This window comes from Lissotriton vulgaris, chromosome 2_1 (genome assembly GCF_964263255.1).
Source record: "Lissotriton vulgaris chromosome 2_1, aLisVul1.2, whole genome shotgun sequence".
Classification (NCBI taxonomy): Eukaryota; Metazoa; Chordata; class Amphibia; order Caudata; family Salamandridae; genus Lissotriton; species Lissotriton vulgaris.
In genome coordinates this window covers 834,785,401-834,804,442 of record NC_141687.1, presented here as the reverse complement: position 1 = coordinate 834,804,442, position 19,042 = coordinate 834,785,401, and the positions used below count along the sequence as shown (strand labels likewise).

At 44.2% G+C, this 19,042-nt stretch overlaps 1 protein-coding gene across 1 annotated transcript in view; it reads left to right on the top strand.

Moving 5' to 3' along the window:
• LOC147731248 (uncharacterized) overlaps positions 1-19,042 on the top strand; it is a 269,780-nt gene that overhangs the window by 180,299 nt on the left and 70,439 nt on the right. Inside the window, exon 4 of the mRNA XM_086956252.1 lies at positions 4,892-4,981. Coding sequence (XP_086812378.1) covers positions 4,892-4,981 — 90 coding nt within the window. The remainder of the gene's footprint in view (positions 1-4,891; positions 4,982-19,042) is intronic.

The window sequence follows — 19,042 nt, the reverse complement described above, 5'->3', positions numbered from 1 at the left end:
CTAGGCCTGCTCAGGGGGTCCCACAGGGACCCCCAAGGCAAAAAAAAAAATAATTGGGGGGGGGAGGAAATCGCGGGGTGAGTGAGTACAAGTATGAGTGACTGTATATGTCTGTTGATGAATGAGTGGATGTGTGTATAGATCTTGGAATTGTTGTAAGTGGCATTGGTATGTCTATTGTATTGAAAATGGTATTTTCTATTTTTGAATGTATGTAATAAAGATTACATTAGGGTGAGAAAAGGTCTGCCACTCTTCCACAAGGATGATGTCATCAGTGATGTCATTTGAGATGTCATCAGTGATGTTATGAGTGATGTCACTGACTATGTCATGAGTGCTGTAATATGTGACTTCATCAGCAGTGCATTGCTGGCGCGCAAGTTATAGTGAGTCCAACTAACTATAACGTGGGAATTTCAATGGTTTTATGTCAGTTAAATTTCCAGCTAACTATAACTGGTGTGAAACCTATGGTTTTTTCAGGGAATTTAATAGGTTTTTTAAATGCTAATTCCTAACTATAACTGGTGTGAAACCTCTGTTTTTTTCAGTGAATTTCATAGGTTTTTTTAAATGCTAATTCCTAACTATAACTGGTGTGAAACCTATGGTTTTTTCAGTGAATTTCATTGGTTTTTTAAATGCTAATTCCTAACTATATATAGGGCCTCAAACCTATGTTTTTTTCAGTGAATTTCAAAGGTTTTTTTAATAGCGAATTTCTATAGGTATGAAATGTAATATTTTTTATAATGAATCATATATTGTATATTTATGTAATACTATTTTTTTATGTATATTGTTCTTGGTTTATTTTATTTTTATTTTTTTACCCTGGAGCGCTCCCGGTGTGCGTCCCGGTGAGCGCACCGGTAAGTGCAGTCTTGCTGCGCGCCCCAGGGCGCGTACAGGTGAGCGTCCCGTTAGCGCTTTTGCCGCGAACGAAAACATCATCGTGACGTATCGCGTAGCAGCGTCCGCGTGATACGCACGTCGTAAGCGCACCCGGAAGCACTTGAGCGCATACGATTGCGCTACGTAACCATCCGACGCGCTTATGCGACACGCCCCTGGGCGCGCCCCGGGGCACGTAGCGTAAGCGCGTCGGGTCATGTGACCTAAAAATAACACTTTTTATTGGTTCAGGACAGTTTTGGTTTCCAAATGATGAAAGCCCTGGTCATGTGACCTGAAAATAACACTTTTCATTGGTTCAGGACAGTTTTTTTCTCCTAATTATGAAAGCCCCACCTTTTTTCCTCATTCTCACTTTGTTCTTTGAGTGAGGAAGACCTGTTTTCATTCATTGAGAAATGGCTACAGGGGCAGCAGCAGCAGGAGCATCTGCACCACCACCACCACCACCACCACAAGGACCACCACAACACCACATTGGTGGTGAAGAAGAGGAGGAGGAGGAGGAGGAGGAGGAGAGGACATTCCTTCCTGAAGACAATCCCCCTTACAAACCGAGAGAGCACATTGTGTGGGAGTTTTTTGAATTCCCAAGAGGCCAGAAGAAAGTCAATGCGCAAAAGTGACCTGTCTGATCTGTGGCTGTGAACTTTCCAGGGGGAACCCTACAAAAAAATATTCTTTTGGTAATCACACCATGATTTGCCACATGCAACGCAAGCATCCTAACAACTATTCTGCGGCAGAGGTGAGAGAACTGTCCAGAAACCTTCCCCTATCTTCTTCCGGGACCTAAACAAGCAAAGAACCCACTCCATCGGGTCCAGAGACAAGGGAGATGGTCCCAAACATCCAAACCAAGTTTGGATGTTTTAAAATTGTTTGTATCTATTGTGGGACTACAATTACATATGGCAAAAAAAGTATAAACCTAATCAACCGTGAGGGAGATAATTATATCGGCAGAAAAAAAAAACGTAATTTTTTTCCTGATTTTTTTTTGCTCCATTTGAGCTGTTTACAATTCCCTGTTTTTTGTTTCTCCCCAAAAAATTACAAAAAAAACTATAAAATAGTTCATAAAAGCCAAAAAAAGTACAAAATGTTCCCAAAAATTTTATTTGAAAAATATAAAACAACAAAAAGAAAAAAAAAACAGTTCTTTTTAGAACTACCTCCAATTTATGAAAAAAAAGGCTTCATTTTTAAAAAAACTCTGTCATTCTTTTTTCCCCATGGTACGCTCCCCGGTGCACGTACCGGGCGCTCCCCACGCGCAAATCGAAAAAAATAAATGTTTTTGCCCCGCTGGGCCCTTTTATGGCCCCCACATCAAACCTAGGGGGTCAGGGGGGGTCTACCCTGCCCCCTTTTGGTAATTTCCCCCTTTGTTTTTGCCACCTCTTGTGTCTCAATCCTCCTGAGATACAAGATGGCGGCCGCTCCGGACTGTTTGGAATGTTGACAGACACGCGAGAGCCAATCAGCTTTCCGCGCGTGAACTCGCGTAGCGCGCTGGTGCGCGCTACGGTGCGCATACCGGGGCGCGCTTATAGATATATATTTTTTGGAACCTAAATTACTCAAAATCCACTGGAGCACATACCTTGAGACATAGCAAAGGCACATCGGGCTACCAGTCCCTACAATTTTGCCAAGTTTGGTGGAAATCCATTCAGCCGTTCGGGCTAAAAGTGAGTTCGACCGCCCTATGGAAATTAACATGGGGAAAACACGTTTTGGAACCCCCCCCCTTTTATCTCGGCCCTCGCTTGACGAATCCCCCCCAAACTTTCAGGGAAGGAGCGGAGCGCCGCGAGGCAAATTTGAGGACAATTTCAGGCAGATTCCTCAACCGGCACAAAAGTTATTCCCAATAGAATGTTGCGAATTCCCTATACAAAATAATCCTAACTATAACTACCTACTGGCGACCGCCAGTAGGTAATATAGATATATATTTTTTTTTCTCACCAAACGATTCCACCTTCAGCGCGCTCATGATCGGCGAGTAATGTGCGGCGAAGGAATCGAGGCCCTCATTGCGTATTTACACCTAATCTCCTAGAGTGCGAGTATTTCCTTTTGGTCTAAAAAAAATAAATATATATAAAAAATATATATATTCAATCCTATTGCCCGTAGGTATTTTCCCGCACTCACAGATCCAAAGAATAATTCCAATCTTCTCTGATGTGTCCTAGTTGCAAGATTTATTTACAGCATGCCAGCAACCCCTACGCGTTTCAGTCTCAGCCAAGACCGAGGCTCAGGGGGACAAGAGAGCGAGATCGAGAGAGATAACAAAAAACTGTGTAATTTGGGTCTATATTGCCATCAACAGGTTCTGTACATTTATAAATCATGAGGCATCTTGATTTATAAATGTATTTCCAACTCTAAGATGTCAATATAGGATCATAATACATGTTACTCGTGTTTTTTATATATCATGATTTATTAAATAATTTCAGTACTTTAAAAAAATATTTGTAGCATATGAACATCATGTGTTTAGTATTCATTATTTGCCTGAGTCTGCAGATATGACTGTCAGTGTTTTGAGAAATGTGTGTTTTGTTTGCGGGATGACGTGCAAATATTTAAAATGTCTTTTATGCAACATGTATTAATATATGTCAATTTTTACATTCAAAGCACATTGTTAGGAAATCAAAAACATGGATTCTAAAATTTGCTTTTCTTTTGAATTACATTGCCAGTAGATTGAACAAAACATTTATAGAGAAAGTAAATAAAGTGTAATGTGGGACAGTCTTACTTTTTGCTGACAGGGTTCTGTTAACAAAGTTTATTTTCACACACCAGTGAGGGGTCATTAGTAGATGCTTGCTTTAAGGATTGGTGGGCAAGGGTACAGATTAATGCTCTGAGAGCAGCACAGTCATTGTGAAATGTTTTTTGATTTGACTAGCAGTGAAAGAAGACATTTTGCTAACCATTCAATTTTACTTTTCTATTTATTTTGAGAAGAAAAATGTCCTACAAATTAATTCAACATTAAGTGAAATAAAATAATTCATAGTCAATGTGTATATTCTTTGAAAAACGAGGTTTCTCTTTTTATTGAAGGTTTGCCTCATGGTTTATATGTCACCGGAATCCCACAATGTTATTATAGGCCAGTATTACACAGCATGTAGACTTAATGTATATATTCTGAAGGTACAAATTCAGGATGAAGTCTGATGACATGTGGAGGAAAAGAGCAGTTGGTCATCTCAACATAGGTAGGTTGGATACCCTTGTGGATCAGCTTGAAAGAGGATTCGGTCAGCAATAATTCACAGTCATGACAGTCTGCAGGGTCATCAACACGAATCATGCTTGCATCTCTGGGACCAGGGGCAAGTTCTTTTCTGATGTCACAGGGCCAGATGTCACACAATCTCCCACACAGATTTCAACTTGTTGGGGCGGAATGGAGAAATGTTTGGGACAGCAACCCTGGTGGTGACCAAAATAATCATGGGTCAGGTCTTGAGTTCGATGAGCAGGCAGACTCTCTTCTTTCCTCTGGCATGCTGTGGTACTTGTGTTTCTCGTCTACAGAGTGTTAGTACAAAATACTTAGACGTGCGGCCTTAAGTTCACAAAAGATTTCTTTTATTTTCAACAGGAATTGTTGTCAAGTGAGCTCTGCTCTGTCCGGCACATTTCTTTGGACCTTAGTAGATTTGTACAGACTAGCAAAGAATAGCTACTGTTGCGGTCATGGCCTTCTTGATAACTGCATGTGATTGGACTGGTGCTTACATTTTGCTACTACAATGATGCTAACGGAGCACTTTCTGACAGAGTTATGTGAATCAGTTAGAACTTTACTGCTCAGTCTGCTAGTGCATTTTCGCTATTGCCATTCATTGCCTGTATGCATCAACAGACCATCTCAGGTATGTGTACTTAATGGCCTTGTTGCCGACACTGATCTTTTTTTCACTCTTTCTTGCAGGCTCTTGATGGCTTCATCATTGCAGTGACAGCTGATGGGTACATCTTCTATGTGTCGCCCACCATCCAGGACTACCTAGGTTTTCACCAGGTGAGACAGTATTTTTTCTTCCAAAGAGAAACTGGTCTAATCATTCCACAGCACCACACTCTGTCTCAGGCCAGTCGGACATCGGCTTGTCACTTACTTTAGTTTAGTCTTCACTTTAGGGGTATAAGGGTACCTTTGACACAAAGTGTCTTCGTATATTTCTGCCTGATACCTGAGGGGGAGAGGGATCTCCACTGACACTAATGACTTTAACCCTCTAATGGCTAAATTTGGTTGGAGTAGCTTAGGGGGGAAGACTTTAAATATTTATATAAATTCCCTAAAGGAACAGGGTAGAAACGTTTGTTCGGGCAAAATAACCCCAGAAGATTTCTTGAGGAAATTGATAAAGGTGTGCATTCACTATTTTGAGGTGTGTTTAAATCTCAACTCCTCTGATCAGGTAATTGTGAACGCGTACGCCAATATTTGTAGTGATGTACAGAAAGCTCATTTTAGACCTAAACTCAAATTCAATGAGGAAGGTCCTAAATGGTTTGACAAGTTCTGTACGAAGGCTTATAAAGAATTAAACTGGGCCCTCAGACAAAAGCTAAGGAATTCGCTGGCTGTTATAGTGGCCAGAAGGAAATATGCACCAGCACAAAAGGACAGGAAGAGTCTCCTAACAAAAGTAGCCTGGAAAGATTTCAAGGAAGCTTGTGAAGATAGGAAAAATTTAGCCTTCTGGAGGATTTGGCAATGCAGCACGCGCAACAAAATTTGTTTTATTTATTTATTTGTTTACCTACCTCCGTTGGGCCCTATTCCGTAGTTTACTACCCCCCACCCTGCTCCACACCCGTCCCGCAGCACTCCCTCCACGGGCCGCTACTGTAATGCAATAGGTCTCGCCTTTGCAAGATGTTACGCTATTGGTATTGCAGATGACAATGCCTTTTTTAATGTTTTAAAAACAAAAACATAAGTAAAAGGCATTGTTATTTACAATGCCAATAGCTCAAACTTGCGTAAATGCGAGACCTTTTCCATTGCAGATGCTTGTTAGGAGGCTTTCTGGGACAGCATGCTAACCTGTAGAAAGAAATAGCATTATTTAAATGTGTTGCAATATCATTGAAGGCCATGGGAACCCCACTGAGCACACATGATACAGTCACCCATGTGTAAATAGTATATCATTTAGTTTTATTATAAAATCTAATGGAAGGAAAGCATGCTCTTGCTCAGCTACTAGGAGGCTAGAAGAGAGGGCGTTCGGGCCATACATCTGCCTAGGAACGCCCTGCGCCGATGCTGTCAAATCTGCTATAATAGTGCGGCAATGAGACACATAAGAATCTATCCCTGGAAGCCCCATTTTTAAAGAGGTGCATGAAACCTAGTGCTTATGCCCAATAGTAGTCAAAGTAGAGTCATCGGCAGTAGTTCATGCTGTCCGCTCCTGCCATGCTGGCATATACCAGGAACAGCATGTGTCTGCCCACAGGTGTCAACAGCTGGAATGGGCGAACGGTAGGAAGGGTTTAGGGTTTCTCACAGTGATTAAAAGTAAGGCTCATAACTCATCCCAGATGTGCCTGTGCATCAAGAAATGTACACTTTGTCTCTTCCACTCCCCTACTCAAAAGCCCTTTGCACAGGGCGGATGTAGTCAAAAAGAAGCAGCTGCCGACTTTAAAGCATCATCATACAAGGGATGAGAGACGAGCCTGGAATCCTCCTGGATCCGGATTGGGGCTCTCTGCCATCCTGCCAGGACCCTGCCTGCCTCGGCTGTGAGTCACTGCGGCAGCCAGACAGCTTATTCCCTCCAGTGCTTGCAATTGGCGCCTGGTATTCTTCGGGCCCTTTTCTTGGCACTTGACTGCGGCCTTGTATTCAGTTTTCTCTGTCTACTGTTGAGCAGGGCCTTATATTTAAGATCCCTCCTCTGCTTGGGAGAGGTTCCCTGTATTTCTTCTGGCTGTTACTTCTACCTGTAATGCGCAAATGCCAGGAATGAGTTCTGCTTCAAGGCGCAAGACATTGTAGAACAAATCCAATCATACCTAAACTACAACAAAAAACAGTAATAGGAAACCGAATCCACAACCTAATAAGAGCTGAAAACACATTCAGCATTTGTCCGAGGCCTTGTATTTAAATGTTGTTGCCCGTGAGCGTTGTCTTCAAGCTCTCCCTTTGGCACTGAATGAGTCTTCGGGTTCTTACATGCACGGGGCAGTAAACTTGTACCTGAAACTCTTCTCATCCTAGAAGTCCTTAGCTGTCGAGCAGAGCCTTCTTTTCACACCTGGCATTGGCCGTTGGGAATGCAATCCCTAGACTGAGTGAGGTTCAGATTCAAATTCTTTCTTGATCCTTTGAGTGGGATCTTCCATTCAGTCTTCTCTGGTTGTGAGTGATTCCTTGTTGTCAAGATCACTAGAATTATGCGGCACTGGACAACCAAATTGTGCATCAAGCAGGGTTACTAAAAAAGGCAGCATAATGCTGCACAGTTGGTGATAGTATTAAGTCGATATTTTGTAATTTGTACACATGCTTAAACTGTCTGGGAAATACAACAATAAGCAACAGGAAGGTGGCCGGTCAACATTTGCAAAGGGCCTTCCAGTTTGCGGCAACAAATATAGCTGCGTTTTTTTTATTAACTTTACATTCACTTGAGCCAAAACAAGTTTTTTGTTAAAATCTGGAGATTATGTACCAGATGGATTTTGTGGGAGAAGTGGCAAATCCATAGTTATTTGGAAAACGGACCCTTTCCAGCCAACCTTTGAATAGTGCCCCACATTTAGACCCTTTCTTATATCTGAAGTTGATGCCTGTATTTAAACTCTATCCAGTCAATTAGGGCTAGTATTCAGACTTTTTCCTCAACCTTATTTGCTCAGTGAGCCTCTGTATATTTCAACCTACTCTTCGACTTGTAATGTACAACCTGTGCGGCGTTCGTGTCTTTGAAGGATGCCATTTTAGGAAGACTAATAACTTAGAACCAAAAGTGGAAAGTAATGCATAGCCTTTTTACGTTTTTAAAATGTACATTTAAAGAATTGTGTTTTATGATGGTTGTCCATCCTTTTATGATTTTTAACGAATCAAATAAAAGTATGTTTGACTTGACTTGAAGTAATGCATGGCTGCCAAGGTTTCAGTCTCCTCAGGTGTGACATTTCTATGCTTTCAGTGGGCAAATGTATGACATTTGAATGCTTTACGTGTAGCACTTTGAATGACACTTTATTACAAGTACAAACAAATGTATAATGCAATAACTGACAGAAATTACCCCATTTTGTATAATGTGTATAACATTAAAGAAACTGCCTTCGAATAGCTAGCCATATGAAGTGTGCTTGGTCAAAAGTCGGAGTCACAAGAAACAAGGCTATTTAGCAGATTTTTCCTGAGCTCCCCTCCTAGCAGAAATTGTGTGTTATGTTGAGTTCACAATTTATGTAAAATAGTTTAAAAAACAGATTTTTAAACTGAAGGCCGCATCGGTGGTGGAGAACTAGAGGGTGCAGCAGTAAATAGCACCTTTTAAATACTACCTTGTGTCACCTTTGCAGAGCTGTGTCACTACATAGATATATCATGTTCAAATGTTAATTTTTAGAAAACTTACTTTACTTTTTATGGTACTGGCAATATGCAACATTTAGTATTTGTGGCTCTAACTATAGGGGAGGTATCACATAAAATTACATAAGTGTATTGTACTTCACATGAGTGGACAGATTATGTTTTTAGTTTCTTCCCCAGTTTTTCATGAATACATTTATTATTGAAATAACCTTGTGCTGCACCCACCATGCTACTGGCTCCCGTGAAAGAAATGAGAGGGAACAGGACAGGTCCACTTTATTCAGTTAATTAACTTTATTTCGGTTTACAAAGAAACCATAAAAGTGCATATGCATTAAAAATAATTAAAACACATACATTGTAAATACATTTCATGAAGTGCCATGGGTTAAAAAGTACAATTTCATCTTTACATCGGGAACAAAGTTGAACAAGGTGACAAGTGCATTCAGCTGAGTAAACCATTACATATCCAAACAATTTCTTAACCTTATAGTCAATTTTAAAAATTCAATAATGTGGAGAATACTGTCATTATGCAAGAGTTGTAAATACATTAATGCCGGTTTTATCTGGGTAAAATTAAGTTTTTTTAAAAGAGTTACCAGATAGCGCTTGCGTGGATATTCATAAAATCTACATAAAAATATAAAATGCAGCATATCCTGTGGAGACTTCCGTCGCAGCCACAGGGTGCTGCGAGTTTATTAAAAGCATCAGTTTTAGGTCTAATAAACAGATGATGGAAAAGATTCAACCTAAACCTTGTTAGCAGGAATTTTTCATGCGTGGTCAGGGTGCCCAACAAATACGGCTCTGCAGTTTCACACGTTTTCAACATGACAAATTTTCTTACGCTTTGTTTCTGGAGTTCCACCTCCTCCATCTGGGTCTTCCTAATCACGAGGAAGTCCCGTTTAATTACCTCCAGATCGCCCTTGATAATCTTACTCGGATATTCAAACAGTTCCGAGCGATCAAGTCTAACAAAGCTGGTTTTCACATATTTTAACCATGGCGAACCCATTGCCTTATCCTGGGACATAAAATCATTCAAAATCAGATGTGTCAATGGTATATCCTGATTTAACCACAATTTTAGCCAACAGGTCAAAGGACGTAAGGAAAAAATGTCACTTAGATATTGCATCCCTAGCTCTTCATCTACCCGGAGATTGGGTGTGCCTGCAGGAACGCACAAGATACGCTTCAAGAAGAAGTTTTCAACAGTTGAAGCTCCTCCGCGGCAATATACCCCCAAATTTCACTCCCGTAAGTGGCAGTTACTACAGCTTTTGCATCATAAAGTTTCAGCATAGCACTGGTAGGTTTTTACCCAGTTTTGATGCAATATTGAAAATGGAGGCATTAACCCTGACCATTTCCCCTTTCTTTTTTGTAACATGAGGACCCCAATTAAGCTTGAAGTCAATAGTAAAAAAAACAGAATTTTAAACTGAAGGCCGCATCGGTGGTGGAGAACTAGAGGTTGCAGCAGTAAATAGCACCTTTTAAATACTACCTTGTGTCACCTTTGCAGAGCTGTGTCACTACATAGATATATCATGTTCAGTTTTAGGAAACTTACTTTACTTTTTATGGTACTGGCAATATGCAACATTTTTTTGAGACAGATTATATTTTTAGTTTCTTCCCGAGTTTGTCATGAATACATTTATTATTGAAATAACCTTGTGCTGCACCCACCATGCTACTGGCTCCCGTGAAAGAAATGAGAGGGAACAGGACAGGTCCACTTTATTCAAAACTAGGCTGAGCCGGGTCAGACATGGGGGCTACGGGCAGTGCTGAAATTATTAGAGGCTACAAGGCCTGCCATTAGTGAGACTGGTGTCAGGACATCAGTGCAGTACTCCATGCTGTGAAGCTGCTGCTCTGCTACTTAAATTTGCTCAGAGAGCTGCCTGTTGCCTCAGTCTCTGCTCACAGTCTTGCATCTAGAGTCTATTACTTGATAATACAGTGCTCCTTTTTAGTTTTCGCCTGCACAGCACTTGCGCTGTGCTTGTGAAATCTATTGTATTCAATATAAATCTTAAAAGAGGCTTACATTCTGCCCCCTTGATTTTCATTGGTTCCTGTGCTTGTCTGGTTTAGACATTGTGTTCTGTTTAGATGAGATAGATGTGTGAGCTGACTTTTCCGGCCTTCCATCTAGGCTACGGGCTATAAGCGCCAGGATGCTCCTTGGAGTGACAGTCGCGCTATAAAAGTGCATACTTACATTACATTACATTACACTTACTTTCCAACGATTTCTGTCAACTGTAGCATACAATTTCCTATTGTTTCTCTGTGTGTTTCTCTTATCATTCTCCCATCAGGCAAGTACTATGTCATCCAAGTTGATGGAACCGCTTTCCGATAAGCAAGTGTGCCAGCAACCCTGCTTGTTTCACTTTGCGTTCTACTCGGAATAACGTGAGCTCTGTCAGATGTTCAGTAGAGCACTAATCTAGACGACAGACATCTGCCTATGTTTCTCTCTTTTTATTAAAACGCAGCGTTGTAGAGTCTATGCTTGAAGGTTATGCCTCTGAATGAGATTCAAACTCGTTGCACCGCTCCACACATGCCGCTATTGTATCTACACTGGGGACAATGTTTTACCCAAACTAAAATGGCGCTCTACAACGCCTCTTGCACTTTCCCGGATGCCGTAGCGACACAAAACAAAATACATAGCTCTAATGTGGCGCATTATGCCAATCTGCCCATCAACTTACAAGCGCAGTCAATTTCCGTAGCACAGTTCTGAGAGCGTGCCTGCCTTGAAAATTAGAAAATGCCTCTAAGTTGATTTGTTGTCCATGCGCTTCCTGTAGGCTCTCTTATTCAGCCACATAGAGTGAAAGAAAACATCTGTGGGTATTATTGGAGAATATATCAGACACCTGCTAGCCGAATTCAGAAATGCTATAACAAACGCAAAGTATGTTTTTGCTGTGAGTGCCTATGTGATGAGCCCGGCACAGATGGTTTTTGGTGGAATGGCTTCGGCCTGATGAATGTGCCATGATCTTTTTCAGCACTACTTTTAAACACACATCAAGCCCCAGCCTTTCTTCCTGACCACTCACACTCTCTTCCTTTTACTATTCATGTTACTTTCTTGCACTCTGCTTTACACTGTTATTGATTCTTTGTTGTACGCTCCACCCGGCGGGGACTCCCACCGCCAGCAAGAAGGCCAAGACTAGGAATGATGAGCAGAGAAGTGTGATAGTGCAGGAATGCTTAAAATGTGCACGTTGCTATTTTCCATCATTGGATGGGGGGCACGCTGGGAGTAATCAAGGCATTGGGTCACGGAAGAGCGGATGTCAACAATGGGGGCCACACATGCTCCGTATGGAAGCCTGTGTTGCACTACATTATCAGGGTAGAAATAACTACCTACAGATTTAAGTAGACCTGCTTAAATATAGCCACAGTACAGCTAATACTAGTAAATCTACACTTCCCTTGGTGATACTTGTGGAGTCAATATAATGGTCACGATATTTGACCTACAACCCCGATGCCTACATGTGTAGTCAGAACTTTTAGTGGGATGAAAAAATTTGGGGGGGGGGGGGGAAGTCTCTCAAAGGGGCATGGCCAATGTAATTAAGGGTGTGGCTTAAAAAACATGAGCTAGAAATCTGTGCCTAGCATTGTGTGCCAGCTGACTTGTATTTTGCTGTTTCTGTCATAGCATCCAGATATACGATACAAGTAACATTACACCTAGTCAGGACTATTGGCTTTGTCAATGGTTAGTTGCATAAGATAAATAAGCAGCAACTATAGCTAGTACATAATATTGAAAAAGCTTCCACTTAAAGCCCGCTGACACCACAACAATGTTTATGCTCCTGCGTTTCCTAAAGAGAAGGAAAATCCAGAGAAAAAAATACTCTTTAAAGGATTTCCCTTCCACTACAACGCTCACCTGGCATGACGTCATGCCGTAACTTCACGTCGAGTGAGAAGTGATCATGCGGACATCGATGTGCCTGCTGTCACGGCTCACTGCAGTCCGGAAAAAAACTGACCGCCTGTGCCAGGGCACAACACTGAGCCTGACTGAGACCCGTTTCGAGACCCCCCTTTAGAAAACTGACGGTGCTCAGCACCGGTGAGACCTGGCCCACTTAAAGCCCCGAGTGTAGTGTGACTGTGTCTGTGTCGATTACAAACCCAGCCCAAGGCTTTTCCCCGTGGTCTGTTCGTGAGGCCTTGGGGCGTACGAGCTCTGTGCTCCCTGCTGGTAACATGGACGCCATCCTGGCCCGAGAGCCCCTGCGGTATCTAACGCGGCCAGCACTGCCGGGAATTCAAGCCGGTTTCCTCCCAACAAGAGGGAGGATTGTCTCCCCTCGGCCCCCGCACGCCTCCTCTCCTCCCTGCGCCAGCACCCGCCCCTCGCCCTCTTTTGAACGCAGAGCAGCGAGTGTTTGTTTTCAGGGCTCCGCTTCTTTCAGCGCAGTCCAGAACAAGCAGCTATTCTTTCATTCAGGAATGTGGTAGTGAAGCAGCTTCAGGAATCTGGAGACGGGGGCGCCCTCCCTCTACTCCAGGCTGTCTCTTCGCCCAGAGACAACGCCCTTCCCGCTACCCCGGGGCCATTTACTAATGTGGAAACAGGGCCCCTTTCCCCTGCTTCCAGGGTCGATGTTCAGTTGTAATGTCGTGTCGTTTTGGTTGTATGTACACTGCCTCCTCCTGGCCGCTTCCGCGCGATGCAGGGAACAGAACATAATCGTGAGACACTCGTGAAAGGAAGTCGTTCGGGAGCGGTAAATAGAAGGGGGCTGATGTTACGTCATGTTGGCTGCTTGTGCGTCGCCTCTGCTGCTTTGAGTCCTCTTCAGCTGTCTTGGGGCAGACGCGTGGGAGGCGGTACGTGACAAGGGCTCGGTGTGGGAGTATGTAACCTAGGGCTGTGAGGGTTAAATGAGTTCAGGCAACCTCCTCAGGTCTCTTCTCTCGCTAACCTCTCCCCTCCATTCCTGTGAACGTTGCATGCGTAGCCCCCCAAAAAAACTTCCGAAATGGAGGAAGGATTTGGCATAAGGCTTCATGACAAAACATTCTCCACAATTAATTTTTGTGTTAATGCTCTAAAAGGCATCACAAGAGCGTGGGCGCCCAATATCGTCAAAGCCAACAGGTGTGACAATTGCTGTCATCCTTTTTGCTTTGTCGGTTCTTGTTTTGTATTGTAATTTTTTTTATAAAACGTAATTGCTGTTTTTTTAAATCCATTTCCAATATAAAAATCGAACACTGTCTGAAAGCAAACATTTTTTTGGACTCAAAAAGCAGACATTACATTACGAAAGTAGTCCCTGGCACTGAAGAAAATTACATTCTGTGCAGATCTGCTCTACGTGAAAGCAGAATGCTGTCACTCACAGTGAAGTTAAACAGTGGCTGAATGGGGCTATCCATTGCTCAATGCTCTGCTGAAGTGGGCTGAAGAATAATGTGAATGACACAACAACAGCCAAGTGAATGAAGAGGGCTGGCTGAAAGGCCTTATTAATAAGTATATTATATTTATAATTTTAGTAAAAATCAAAAGGTGTTGACTAACACCAGACCTAACAAATAGCACAGTCAAAGTGTTGAGACAAATCGATGCTCAAAAGTCCCTAAAATATGGTCTGGTGTCATCAACCCAGAATAAAATCCAGAAAAAAATTAAGATCCTGAAGATGTTGCTTTGGTTGGTGTCAAAGAAATATCGAGAACGATCAGGTTTCAAAACTGACCCATCCTTTTTTAACCCTAAAAATACCACAGCCTCCATTACCAGAAAGAAGATGACAGTTAAGAAAGCTCTAATCAAGATTGAAAATATTGGAACCCCATTGTCACAAGAGCCTGAAGAGAAAGATGGCAATTTCGGTGCTCCTTCCACAGCTGATTCACAGATCACTGCTGTCACCAATACTAAATATTCCTAGGAAAGAGTTTCTACCCAGTAACCAGAAATCTTGTGGAGAAACTTCAGTGAGAAAACTAGGGTACCTGCCAGCGGAAGAGTATCTTCAGTTCTTGCAGGATGATAATGAGAGTTTATGGGACAAACGCAGAGTTCAGTCTCCTCATGAGAACATAGTTCATGTGTCAATTTTAATAAAACACAAGCAATATACTTATAATGCTGTCATTTTGAGGGATGTAGAGCTAATCCTTATGACTTCCTTATAGAAACAGTGCAACAAACATAGTTCTGAAATTATTACCTCTCTTTGATGGTCCAAGCGGTTGAAGCTAACCAAAGAAGTTAATGCAAAATCCACAACTACACCAGTTAATCCAATGACAGACAACATGTCTAAGCCAGCCCCAAAGGACCCTGCCTGAATAAAGCAGTGCACAGGAGCACACCGTATTAGAGCAACAGGAGCCTGAAATGTTATTACATCATGAAGTTACCTCGGTCTGCTCCAGAAAAGAAAGCGAAAAATTGGAAACATTAGATAGGAGAATACCTGCTACAGCCACCTACAACGGATGCACAGCCAACTTTGTTGTATGCTGAGGTATTGCGCAAATCAGTAGATGGTCATGAATGCGATAATAGCACATCTCCCTTCGCCTCACAGGTCTATGGTAGTGCCAGTGTCAATAAATCCACCATCTAGCCATAACGAGACAAAGCTAAGACTTCTGCTACACAAATGCAGCCAGTGCACTATTCAGGAGACATGCCTGACTCTCGCTGTCGCCAGATACAAACATTTTCTTTTCACTGACATCATTCGGGAAGAAGACTGAGGAGGCATTGGGAATATAAGCATTGAAATAGACATAAATGTTGGCTCTTGTTTCGGAAGAACTTTCCTTCATTTCATTTATGCACAAAGAATAGAAACACTCTCAGCAGCTGTTTAAGATTCTCTTATCAACAAGAAAGGTACATGATGGGCAGAAGCAGTGCAATCCTCCATATACATAACTGGTCCAGTATATTCATCAGCAGAGCAAGCTTCACTCTACCACAGAACAAGCGCAGTATAGGTAAGGCCAAGTCACTTCTTTCGTTGCAAAAAGAACAATTGATGGACAGAATGCAGAACAATGTCATACATTCACTCCAGTACAGAGATCTGGGCCTAAATCCATCGTTTTTTTGCTCAACATGCCAATTCAGTTTTGACCCAGCCATATGCAAATCAGTCTTGACCCTGCGCCCTGTGGGAACAGTCCAGCCCAGGTCCTCCCTGAACTGGAAACAGGCATCCTAGGACAGTTTTTTAGGTCTCGGCTAAAGACGCGCGGAAGCGCATCTCCGCCGAGATCTTATGTCACCGAGCGTGCTTCCCAGGAGACACTCCTGGCCGCGCGCAGGCGAATCTAAACTGGCACGCGCTGCGCGAGGCTCCCACACAACACACGCATACATAGAAACAGAAGCGCTCACGCACTCACATACATACATACCCCCCCCACTCATATACATACACACACACACACACACACACGCGCACGCGCGCACCGGCCCCCCCTCTCCCCTTTACCTTACTGTGGCAATCTGGGGGACTCCGCTCTCCGCACCGGCAGGGAGAGTTGACGCTGCGGCTCCTATCCCGGGACTCCCTCTTGGTCAAGGGAGCCCCGCAACACGCGTGCAACGTCCTGTTGTCGGCCCCGGGGCTCTCCACGCTCGCAGGAGCCCCGGGCCGCTCCACGCATTTCCTCCGCCTGCCTCCTCTTCCGGTCGCGGCTCCGCCCCCGTCATGGGCGACCTTGCCTGACTTCCGGTGCGGCCGCGGCGGAATTCCGGGGGCAGTGGGAGTTACTCCACCTGGCTGTGGAGCGGGCGCCTTGTTGGATCATTAATAATTACAACAACAATAAAACTAATACAAACAGAGAGAAGAGGCTGATGGGACTCGGAGTTGCAGGCGGACTTTTGCCTGTTGCTTCTCTCCAGGACTCTGTTAGACTTTGAAACTGATGCTCTGTGTCATCCTCTGCCAGCCCGCTCTGTGCCAAGGAGCAGCCCGGGCAGCTAGCCACGATGATTCTTTGCTAGCCCAATAGAAGATACCCCCCAATTGGTGGCTTTTGACTCTCGAGAGGATTTGTGGCCCCCGGACGCCAAAGATGCTGAATTCCAAGAAGGTCCCGACCCCGGTGGCGCTGGTCATGTCACCGCGGATCTCTCTGCGGACCTCCCCGCTCAGCTCCCCCCGCCACTCTCCCCTCAACTCCCCCCGCCACTCGCCCCGCAACTCGCCGCTGAACTCGCCCCGCAACTCGCCTCTGCTGTTTCGGAAGCTGCTGTTGAATCGGAGCAGCCGGGTGCAGCGGCGGTTCACCCTGGCACACCCCCTGAGGTAAGGGCAGCGCGGCCGCCGTGGCGCGCGCAGGGCACGCGGAGGGGGTGTGTTTGGGTAGCTGCACCTGTCCTCCCAGTGTGGTTGGCACTGCACGTGCTGTGTGTGCGTTGTTAGCAACGCGTCTGTGCTTTCAATGTAGTTAGCCCTAGACATGCGGCATGGATGTGGTTAGTCTTGGGACGAATATTTCCTTTTTAATTCGTTACTCCCCAAGAGCACGTTTTTTGCCCTAACCCTCGTGCTGCTTTCTCACTCGATTCACACGTGGGCAGCTACACAGGTGGTTGGTCAAGATGTTTTTCCCCAACCATGCTCGATCAAGTCCTTCAAGGTTTGATGCTTGCTTCAATTTTCGAGAAAACTGTAAACTTACAGTCTAAGGGTAAACTATCTTTAATGTTCGTCCTTGAAAATTGTTCGCCTTCAAAGCGCGTTCTCTAATTGCTACACATTGAACGCTGGTTTTGAGATGTTCAGGAAGTCACCGCATGCAGCACTGGTATAGATTTGTTGTTGTTGCTTTAAGTACTTATTTTACAAGCTGAAGCACGGCTGTCTCCAGCACTGCAAAAACACAAGCTGCTATTTTTGTCTCACTTTGTTCTTTTGTAAGTTCTTGTGAGTGCAGAGTAGTGAGTGCAGAGTAGTGAGTGCAGAGTAGTGAGTGCAGAGTAGTGAGTGCAGAGTGAGTGTGCAGAATGCAGAGTAGTGAGTACAGAGTAGTGTGTGCTGAGTGAGTGTGCAGAATGCAGAGTAGTGAGTGCAGAGTGAGTGTGCAGAATGCAGAGTAGTGAGTGCAGAGTGAGTGTGCAGAATGCAGAGTAGTGAGTGCAGAGTGAGTGTGCTGAGTGCAGAGTAGTGAGTGCAGAGTAGTGAGTGCAGAGTAGTGAGTGCAGAGCAGTGAGTGCAGAGCAGTGAGTGCAGAGCAGTGAGTGCAGAGTAGTGAGTGCTGAGTGAGTGTGCAGAATGCAGAGTAGTGAGTGCAGAGTGAGTGTGCTGAGTAGTGAGTGCAGAGTAGTGAGTGCAGAGTAGTGAGTGCAGAGCAGTGAGTGCAGAGCAGTGAGTGCAGAGCAGTGAGTGCAGAGCAGTGAGTGCAGAGTGAGTGTGCAGAATGCAGAGTAGTGAGTGCAGAGTAGTGAGTGCAGAGTAGTGAGTGCAGAGCAGTGAGTGCAGAGCAGTGAGTGCGGAGCAGTGAGTGCAGAGTAGTGAGTGCAGAGCAGTGAGTGCAGAGCAGTGAGTGCAGAGCAGTGAGTGCAGAGCAGTGAGTGCAGAGCAGTGAGTGCAGAGTGAGTGTGCAGAATGCAGAGTAGTGAGTGCAGAGTAGTGAGTGCAGAGCAGTGAGTGCAGAGCAGTGAGTGCAGAGCAGTGAGTGCAGAGCAGTGAGTGCAGAGTAGTGAGTGCAGAGCAGTGAGTGCAGAGCAGTGAGTGCAGAGCAGTGAGTGCAGAGCAGTGAGTGCAGAGTGAGTGTGCAGAATGCAGAGTAGTGAGTGCAGAGTAGTGAGTGCAGAGTAGTGAGTGCAGAGTAGTGAGTGCAGAGCAGTGAGTGCAGAGCAGTGAGTGCAGAGCAGTGAGTGCAGGTGCAGAGTGGTGTGTGCTGTTGAGTGCAGAGTGCTGTGTATTGGCAATGTAAATGACAATGCCATTTATTTATGATTTAAAGAAAAAAAAAGAAATGTCATGAGCAATGCCAATAGCTCTACCTTTAATGATGCCGAGACCATTGCATTGCAAATGCTTGTTTTTTTAGGCATCCTAGGACTGGTTTTGGGCTTTCAGCCCACATCAGCCAGGATAGCTTGACTCCTGTGGCATGGATAGCACGGGACCCACGTCTGGGCATAACCGTCCCACTCGGGGTGAGAAATGCAAAAAGAACAATTGATGGACAGAATGCAGAACCATGTCATACATTCACCCCGGTACAGAGATCTGGGCCTAAATCCATCGTTTTTTTGCTCACCATGCCATTCCAGTTTGGCCCCAGCCATATGCAAATCAGTCTTGACCCTGTGCCCAATGGGAACAGACCAGCTCAAACTGCCAGGCCAGGTCCTCCCTGGACTGGAAACAAGCAACCTAGGACCGGTTTTGGGGTTTCAGCCCTCATCAGCCAGGATGTCATTTGGCAAAAATATTGTGTCCT